Source organism: Penaeus vannamei, chromosome 43, assembly GCF_042767895.1.
Source record: "Penaeus vannamei isolate JL-2024 chromosome 43, ASM4276789v1, whole genome shotgun sequence".
Classification (NCBI taxonomy): Eukaryota; Metazoa; Arthropoda; class Malacostraca; order Decapoda; family Penaeidae; genus Penaeus; species Penaeus vannamei.
In genome coordinates, this window is record NC_091591.1 from 14,749,584 (window position 1) to 14,759,583 (window position 10,000).

The 10,000-nt window shown below is 43.5% G+C and overlaps 1 protein-coding gene across 2 annotated transcripts in view; it reads right to left on the reverse strand.

Annotated features, from left to right (window-relative positions):
• LOC113813958 (nephrin-like) overlaps window positions 1-9,995 on the reverse strand; it is a gene marked incomplete at its 5' end in the record, with an annotated part of 30,307 nt that extends 20,312 nt beyond the window's left edge. For both annotated transcript variants that reach the window (XM_070118856.1, XM_070118857.1), the window contains 8 exon segments: window positions 42-154; window positions 753-942; window positions 2,561-2,851; window positions 3,313-3,615; window positions 5,358-5,648; window positions 6,384-6,566; window positions 7,296-7,448; window positions 9,816-9,995. In XM_070118856.1, the coding sequence (XP_069974957.1) occupies window positions 42-154; window positions 753-942; window positions 2,561-2,851; window positions 3,313-3,615; window positions 5,358-5,648; window positions 6,384-6,566; window positions 7,296-7,448; window positions 9,816-9,995 (1,704 nt within the window).
• Between the last annotated feature and the right edge of the window lie 5 nt (window positions 9,996-10,000).

The following is a 10,000-nucleotide window of genomic DNA, read 5'->3' on the forward strand; positions in this document are numbered from 1 at the left end:
AAATAGAAAGCCTTTAAGTACAGCCTCCCCGGGAGTCTTACAGTGAACGGAGATGGTGACGGCGTCGTGAGTCGTGGATCCGAAGCCGTTGTCAGCCTGGCACGTGTAGACAGCGCCGTCGTCGTCAGCTGTCACTTCGACCTTCACGCTGTAGCTGTTCGGAAAGGGAAAGGAACAAAGGGAGGGTTTAGTCATAAGAGGGAAAAGAAACGAAGAAAATGAATGAAAAAAATGATAATGAATGAAAAAAAATAACAGATGATAGTGGGAAAAATGCGTAATTATGCTTCTTTGACGTAATATTCTAAATACAGAGAGATGTAAACAAATAAAAAACACAAATACCCTCCCCCCTCACATACTCAAAAAAATAAAATAAAATAAATAAATAAATAAATACAATAAATAAATAAAATAAAATAAATCAATTAATTAAGAATAAAGCAATAAAAGAATAATAAATAAACAAAAGTAAAATAATAATGAACAAATAGAATCCCTCCCATTCCCCCCTCCCCCCCCAACCACCCCCACCCCTAACAACCCCATTCCTTTCCCTTAACAACCCTAGCGACGAGAACCAACACCCCCCTCCCTCACCACCCCCATCCCATCCGACCCCGCCCCTCCCCCAACCGCCCCCACCCCTAACAACCCCATTCCTTTCCCTTAACAACCCTAGCAAACCACCCCCCCTCCTCCCCCTCCCCCACCACCCCATCCCCCCACCCCCACCCCCACCCCGTACTCACTTGGTCACCGTCCCTCCGAACTGGCCTGGCTTGGTCTCCACCGTGTACTCCCCGTCGACCTCGAACCCGTCCCGCCACCACGTGATGTTGGCGAAGGGGTTGCTCGAGGCCGACTCACAGAAGAGCGTCATCGGGCTCCCTGCGTTGATGACTCGAGGGTGAGCTCTGACCTTGACCGCTGAAGGAGGAACTGGAAGGGAAGAATGGTGATGGTTTGGTGAAGGGTTGGTGGGATATATATATATATTATTTTATTTATTTTTTATTGTGTGTGTGTGTGTTTGTTTGTGTGTATGTGTGTGTTTGTGTGTGTGTGTGTGTGTGTGTGTGTGTGTGTGTGTGTGTGTGTGTGTGTGTGTGTGTGTGTGTGTGTCCGTCTGCCTGTATGTATGAATGTGAATGTTTTTTATGTATGAATATAGTGATCTATGTATCCATCTGTGTTTATCTGTCAATCAGTTTTTAAATACCAATCATTTATCCCTGTTATTACTATAATCTTCACCGTCAATATTCCTTTGCTTAGAGTGTTTTTGCATCCACTATTACATATATGTCTGTCTATCAACCTATCGATTTACCTACCTATTTATCTGTCTATCTCTATATCTATCTATCTATATTTACCTATTCACCTACCTACCTCTCTGTCTCTCTGTCAGACTGTTTGTTTGTCCTTTTGTCTTTTTGTCAAACTATCTATCTGTCTGACTTTCTGTCTGTCTGTCTGACTTTATATCTGTCTGTCTGACTTTCTGTCTGTATATTTGACTTTCTGTCTGTCTGTTTGACTTTCTGTCTGTCTGTCCATTTGTATATAAATAAGAATTCACATTAGTATTTTCTCCTGATAACCGTCCCGACGCAAATCCAATTACAATAAAAAAAAAGAAAGAAAAAAAAAAAGAAAAGAAAAAGGAAACAGCGCCTCTTTAACATATACTTTAACCGCATTACATCATCATACAGCAGAGAGGTCTCTCAACGGCAGAGCTCTTGCAGTCGACTACACAATTACGTTCCTAACTTTTCCATCATTAACCCCGTATTACAGCGTTCTATTTATCGTACACGGTATGTATAGTTTGCTGAACGAAAATAGAACATTCATTTCGAAACAACTACGTACAGGAAGAAGAGCAACAATCTGAAGAGGAAATTAACTTGTACCCTAATTAGGTCAGCAATGATACATTTTACATTATCATTATTATTATTTTTTTTTTTGGGGGGGGACTCGTACGACAGGACAGTTTTAATCGCTTTATCGTGAAATATGGAAATAAACTGAAAATAACGGACTCTTTAAAGATTATAACCATTGGTAAATTTCCATTTTTTTATCGACAATAAATAATCTGTCAATTGAGGTCGGGCAAAAAAAAAAAAAAAAAGATAAATTGTCCACAAATGATTTTTATCGGCATTAAATGGTCTGTTTATCGAGGTCGGACAAAAAGGAAATATATAAATAGTCACAGATGATTTAGAAGTGCTTGTTATGTAGTTTGATGTCGATTTATTTCTACAAAAGAGACGCTGATGATTGTCCCTATTTAATGAACGTAAATTACAGTAGAGAAACGAATTCATAAAAAGACGTAGACGGAGTTAGGCGTAATTGACACAGACTGAAAGAAAATTATTGATAAGTTATAATGACGTAGTGGGAAATAAGAAAGCGATTGATAAACATTTGAGAAGAAAAGAAAAGACTAGAAAGTCATCGAGACACACTGATGGCGATCAGATAAGGACAGAGGAGGCTAATGAGTCAATTAACCCTAATCAAGCCGCTAATTACTCACACATGACACTGAGCACGGTGGAGTTGGCCAGGGGATGCGCCGTGGCCTCGTTGGTGGCCTCGCAGCGGTACTCGGCCCCGTTATCCGACTCGTCGAGGAGGATGTCGACGTCGGCCAGGGCGGTGACGGCGTCGTGGTGCGTCTCCGAAGGCAGCTTCTGGGAGCCCTTGTACCAGGTGAGCGTCGCCAGGGGGTTGCCGCCGTTGCTGACGCAGGTGAGGCGCTGGCGGTCTCCCTTCCGGAGTTCTTGGCCCCGCTCGTAGCCCAGGATGACGGGGGTCTCGGGGGGTCCTGTTGGGGAGGAGGAGGGGGCGAGGGGAGAGGGAGGGTTAGAAGGGTTGTATCATTGTGGAATTATATAAAGAGACAAGTGGTGGAAACGGTTGTTTAATCATACTATTTACCTAACGCCTTCTCCATCCTCTTATAAATTAAGAAAGAAAAGAGTATACAGTATTGTTTTAATGTATTGGTTACTTTTTCAACTGGTACACACAGTATTTTGGAAAATAATATCCTAGATGGCTTTTGATATCTAAAGTTTGATTTTGTTCAAGATCGAAAACTTTTCATAATTAATTTAATAAGAGACAGAGGAAGAATTATCGGAAAAAACGTATTTGACACGTACAATCACCAGAGGAAAAATTATCCTACTCGACACCTAACAATCACCAACAGAGGAAAAAAAATCACTGAAAAATATACATCCAACACTCGTACAATCACCAAACTTCCCAAACGACACTCACGCAGGACACTAATGACCTCGGTGTCAATCTTGGTCGACCCGAGCGCCTGGTTGAGAGCGTAGCAGTTCACCATCAGATCCGCGTCGATGGGCCGCACCTCGTACCGCGTCAGGTTGGTGATCGTGTTCCAGCCTCCGTTGGGCACCTTCTGCGTCCTGGACGTCGCTCCGGGGGGCGTCTGGCCGTTGATGACGAGGTTGACGTCCGACGGAGGGTTGGAGTTCTCGGCGACGCAGGTGATCGTGATGACGTCACCGACCTTCGCTTGGCTGGGTCCCGTGATGGTCACTTTGGAGGCGGCGACTGGAGGGCGAGAGGAGGGAAGGGGTTAAGAAAGGGAGGGAGGGGGTGACGATGATGGAGAAAGGGGGATGAAGATGAAGACGGAGAAGATGATAATGGAGAAGAAGATGAAAATGAAGACGGAGAAGATGAAGAAGATGGAGAAGAAGATAAAGATGAAGATGAAGACGGAGTAGATAAAGATGAAGACGGAGAAGATAAAGAAGAAGAAAAAGATGAAGATGAGGACGGAGAAGAAGATGACGAAGAAGACGGAGAAGATGACGATGAAGAGGGAGAAGAAGATGATGATGAAGACGGAGAAGATGATGAAGAAAGTGATGATGAAGAACCCTTAATTTGGATTGGCTGGGCGCGTGATGGTCACTTTGGAAGCTGCGACTGGAGGGCGAGAGGAGGGAAAGGGTTAAGGGGGGGAAGGGGTGAGGATGATGGAGAAGGGGGAGGTGGAAAGGAAGATGAGGAAGGAGACGGAGAAGATGAAGATGAAGACGGAGAAGGGGGATGAAGATGAAGATGGAGAAGAAGATGAAGATGAAGACGGAGAAGATGAAAAAGAAAAAAATGAAGATGAAGACGGAGAAGATGAAGAAGACGGAGAAGAAGATAAAGATGAAGATAAAGACGGAGAAGAAGATGAAGATGAAGACGGAGAAGATGAAGACGGAGAAGAAGATGGAGATGAAGACGGAGAAGATGAAGAAATTGATGATGAACCCTTAATTTGGGTTGGCTGAGCCCCGTGATGGTCACTTTGGAAGCTGCGACTAACCGGCGAACGGAGGGAAAGGGTTAAGAGAGGAAGAGGATGATGATGATGGAGAAGGGGGAGACGAAGAAGAAGATGGTGATAATTTTATTGAAGTAAGAGGAAAAGCAAGAAAAAAATGGAGAAGATTATATAAAAAAAGTGAGGTGAGAATGAAGAAGGAAGAATATGAAGAAAAGATGTAACGTACGAAATGTATAGAAAAAAAAACAAGAAACACATAAGAATAGTACAAACAAACAATAATAAAAAAAATCATGAAAAACGAAGACAAAAAAACAAACAAACCAAAACCAAAAAAACAAAGGTATAAAAAGAAAGAAAGAAAAAGGATAAAGAGGAGATAAAAGGCAAAAGAAAACAGAAAAAGAATGGCAGCGAAACATGGGAAACAGCACTACACAAAACAATAACAGTCGCCTGGGGAAAAATAGCTTAAGAAAACTCAGACTCTCGTATGTCCAAGTTTCCAGGAAGTCGCCACAAAAAGAAATAAAAAAAGAATAAAGTTGATACGAAAATACAAAAGCTAAATAGACAGATGATGATATGATTAATTAAAGTCTTGGAATGAATAAACAGGAAAAATAAAAATAAAGTTGATACGACAATACAAAAGCTAAATAGACAGATGATAATAAGATTAATTCAAGTCTATAAATGAATAAACAGGAAAAAATAAAAAATAAAGTTGATACGACAATACAAAAGCTAAATAGACAGATGATAATAAGATTAATTCGTCCATAAATGAATAAACAGGAAGTCGTCACAAAAAGAAAGAAAAAATAAAATAAAGTTGATACAAAAATAGAAAGATATGAAAAATAGACAGATATTAAAATCCATTCAAGTGTAGAAATGAATAAATGATAAAGAAATGAAATGGAATGGGAAAAAATTGGATAATAAAAAAATCAAACCAAAACAGAAAACAAGTAAACAAATGACAAACCAATTTCAAAACACTTACAATTAACTCTCAGGTGCATTTCGGCTTTCTTGGGCTGTGACGTCATCACATTCATCACGTGACACTCGTACTTCGCCATGTTGTCCGACGCGTCCACCTCGAACTCGTACTCGTTCACGACGTAACTCTGGTGCTTGATGTAATTCTTGTCGACCTGCTGGCCGTTCTTGTACCAGAACACTTCCGGCAAAGGGTTCCCACCTCGCGCTCGACACGTGAGGGTTTTCTTGTCGCCAGCACGTACTATTTCTCCCTCAGTGTACCCGGTGATCTCAGGGAAGCCGGGTTCGTCTGTGGGGGTGAAGGGGGGGAGGGAGGGGTGAAGGGGGGAAGGGGAAGGAAGGATGGAGGGAGGAGGGAGGAAGGGGGGAGGGGGAAGGATGAAGGGAGGAGGGGCTGAAGGGAGGAAGGGGTGAAGGGAGGGGAGGGGAAAGGACGGAGGTGGGAGGGAGGAAGGGGGGAAGGGGAAGGAAGGATGGAGGGAGGACGGAGGGAGGAAGGGGGGAAGGGGGATGGCAGGACGGAGGGAGAAGAGAGGACGAGGGGAGAATGAAGTGTTATTACGTCTATATATAGTGTTGGGGTATTTACATTTAGTGTTAATGGTGTCTCTCTATATCATGTATTTTTGGAGGATTAGGTCCACCAAATATAAATTCTTCAAGGTTGATATCAAGATTTGTATCAATGTTATCATCATCACTAAATATAAATTCTTCAAGGTTGATATCAATATTAATATCAATGTTATTATCATAGTTATGCACATTATCATAAGTATCAATATTGTTATTACTATCATTATTATTTTACAGTTATAATCATTATCCTTATTGTCTCGAGCGATGTTATTATCACAATCATCACCATCTCCAGTTATCATTATCAAAACGAGAACTATCATCACTACCAATTAAGACACAACACATCACAACACAGCGCATCTGTCGCGACACCCTTCATCCCGCACGCACCTGTTCCAATTCATGATCCTCCCATGAAACACAAGCGCCCCCCATAACTTACACTGGACGTCGAGGGTGACTTCGGTTTCCATGGACGTCCCCGTGCGAGCGAGAGCCGGGTGGACGGCGCGGCATCCGTATCTCTTGCCGTTGTCGGTGTGGGAGAGCGTGACGGTGATGGAGGAGCGAAGGGACTTGAGGTGGCTGTTCGTCTCCGATTCGGACTCGGCGGTCGTGGTGGATTCTGTGGGGGGGAGAAAGGGGTGGGGGTGGAGGGGTGGAGGGGTTGGGAGGGGAAGGGGCGGGGTGGAGGGGGGAAGTGGTGGAGGAAGGGGCGGGGTGGAGGGGTTTGGGGGGAAGGGGCGGGGTGGAGGGGTTGGGGGAAAAGGGTAGGGTGGAGGGGTTGGGGGAAGGGACGGGGTGGAGGGGTGGAAGTGGTGGAGGAAGGGGCGGGATGGAGGGGTGGAAATGGTGGAGGAAGGGGCGGGGTGGAGGGGTGGAGGAAGTGGAGGGGTGGAAGGGTGGGGTGAGGGAGAGTGGATGAGTTAATGGATAGATGCTTGAAAACTGATTGGTGGAGATTGGTTGGTCACGCAAGGTAAATGGTTTATATACTAGTAAGATCGGGCGCTGGTTATATATATATTTTTTAAACAGTGACTGATCAGAAAAAGAAAACTGTAAGCTTGAGATAGACAGCTACACATGAAGAATAATATAGATCCAAAAACACCCTAAAAACAACCTTTAACATCATCCAGGCCTGTTTATTATCTCCAATGCCCAAAAACACAAATTCCGCCCATTATGATAACAACTGCCACCCAACGTTAATTCATTTCACTGACAAATCTTAACAAAATACAAAATATTTAACCTACAACTGAAAAAATAACCAAACCAATTTCTTCCAAGACAAATATAAACACAAACAGACACGAAATCGAAACTTTCCAGACGTCAAAACACTTACCAAGACTGATATCAGCACCGTCCCTAAACCACTGTATTTGAGACACAGGTTTCGAATCTTTGACGAGACACTCAAGAGTAATGGAATTCCCTGCTCTTTCGGTTATTCGCTCGTTCTTCCGACGTCCCACGATCTCGATGCTTGAAGGAGGAACTGCGGAATGATAGAAGAGGAATATTGGCGTGAGTGGGTCGTGAGCGAATGACGGGAATTTGGGAGAATGTGTGTGTGTGTGAGCTGACGGATGTGTGTGGTATTATAGATGGGGTGTGTGGGTTTATATGCATTTAGGTATGGATACACAGGCGCGCATACACACACACACACACACACACACACACACACACACACACACACACACACACACACACACACACACGCACACAAACCCGAGAAACACCATGTTCACACAAATCTTAGCATTCGGAGGAGACAATACATTTGAATTCCTCGCGCCCCTGCTACCATTAGACCATAAATCCAGCCAGACAGATCTTTTATATCTATTTAAACTAGATTTATAGCCAAAACGTGATACTTTACTGGGGGGAAAACGTGAATGAAATAAGTATTCGAGGAAAATCCGCATAGCAGAGATCACAGCCTGTTTATAAACGCACAGGCAGCTAATGTAAACGTTTAGTCTTTGTCACATTCAGTCGGGAAACCTCGCCATCTAATAATATTCAACTCGCTTGGTGCACTAAGGGTGAAATTAGACCCATGAACTATCTTCCTAACTTTTTGGTATATCAAAACTTCTTTTTTTTTTTTTTTTTTTTACAAGCTATTAAAGTTTTCTTTTTAAATCTTTGTTTCACGGTCTCTTCGTATGAGTTTTTAAAACTTTTTTTTTCATGCTTAAAACTTTCTGTTGTACTATAACCTCTGCTCATTTGTATGCACTCTTACCATCCTACATAGAGTGACCTCCTCTATTGCAAAACAGGTGAAGTATGGCTCAATAAAGTGTAGCCAGGGTAAAGTGTGGCTTATGTGACGTGTGGTCAAGGTACATTGTGGCTAAACTGAATCGTGTCCAAAGTGAATTGTAGGCCTAAGTCAAGCGTGGCTATAGTGAAATGTGGCCGAAATAAACAGATTGAAACAGATGGACTGAGACTAAAGTGTATTGTCGCCAAAAAAAAAAAAAAAAAACGTGTATTGTAGCCAAAAAATAAAAATAAAAAAATAAAAAAATATTATAACCAAGGCAACTTGTCACTGGCCTAGGTGAAGTCTGGCCCGAGTGAGGTAGGACCCAAAATGAAAGCAAAACCCAGCGAAAAAAAATATAACATAACCCCGGGAAACACCCTATTCAAGCGAACACCCCCCCCCCCCCCCCAAGGCCAGGGAAACTGAGTCGATGTTGAAACCAAGATCGGAGAAATATAGCCGAGGGAGGGAGGCTTGGCCCGAGGTATTTGATGGGCACAAACAATGACGAACTTGGGGTCGTCTTCCCCCCTTTGAAGTTAATGAGAGAGTCCTTCCTCAAGAGCGAGGGAGACAGCTGGCTGTTGACCAAAGGAACGACCTCTCTGAGCCCAGAAGGAAGTCGAAAGGGGAGGAGTGGGGGAGGGAGGGGGGGAGGAGGAGGCTGTCAGCTAATTAGATTGGTACTTACTTATTCCGTTTTCTCGTGTGGGCGCTCGCGAAATGCCTCTCTGGCTGCTAAATCGCTTTCTGTGTACCGGAGGTATTTTAATCTATGTTTTAAATCGCTTGAGGATTTTTCTTTTTTTTTTTTTTTTGGCTAAGCTCTTTGGCGCGGTGGGAAAAAAATGAATCTCCGGAAGTAATGGTTTTAGAGGTAATATTGATAATGATTTTTTTTTCTCTTATTCATACCACTCTTGTGCGATAAGCCTAGATCCAAAATCAAAATCAAAATATGAATGGATATAATGAATTGTTCTTTTCTGGATATAAAGTGATTTCCAATTCAATCCGCATTTTAAAACAGTTATAATACTTATCTCCTTCCTTATTTCTCTCTCTCTCTCTCTCTATCTATCTATCTATCTATCTATCTATCTATATCTATGTATCTGTATCTTCCCTTACTTCATTTCTTCCTTCCTCTCCCTCTTCTCCTCAATTCATCCCTCTTTATCTCCTTTCCTCCCTCTTCCCCTTTCCTTTCCCTATACACTCATACATTCTCCCTCTTCCCTCTTCCTCCCACCTCCCTCCTTTATTCTCTACCTTCCTCGCGCCTTCCTCTAAACACTCATACCTTCACCCTCTTCTCGTCTTTCCCTCTCCCTCTTCCTGTCTTTCCCTCTCCCTCTCACCTCCCTCCTTTATTCTCTACCTTCCTCTCGCCTTCCTCTATACACTCATACCTTCTCCCTCTTCCCGTCTTTCCCTCTCCCTCTCACCTCCCTCCTTTATTCTCTCCCTTCCCGCCCTCCCTCTCCCTCTTCCCGTCTTTCCCTCTCCCTCTCACCTCCCTCCTTTATTCTCTCCCTTCCCGCCCCCCTCTCCACCTCTCCCTTGACACAAAACACTCACTCAAGACAGTCAACATCGCAGCGTGTCGGATAGGCAGCGCGTCCCCCTTCGGTGTCACTTGGCACTGGTAGGCACCGTCGTCCTCGAGGGTCACGTTCCTTATTTTGAGGTTGTGGACCCCATCAGCTTCCGGTCCGGTCATGGAGAACCGGGAGAAGCCGGGGATCGACCGGTTGAATCCTGGA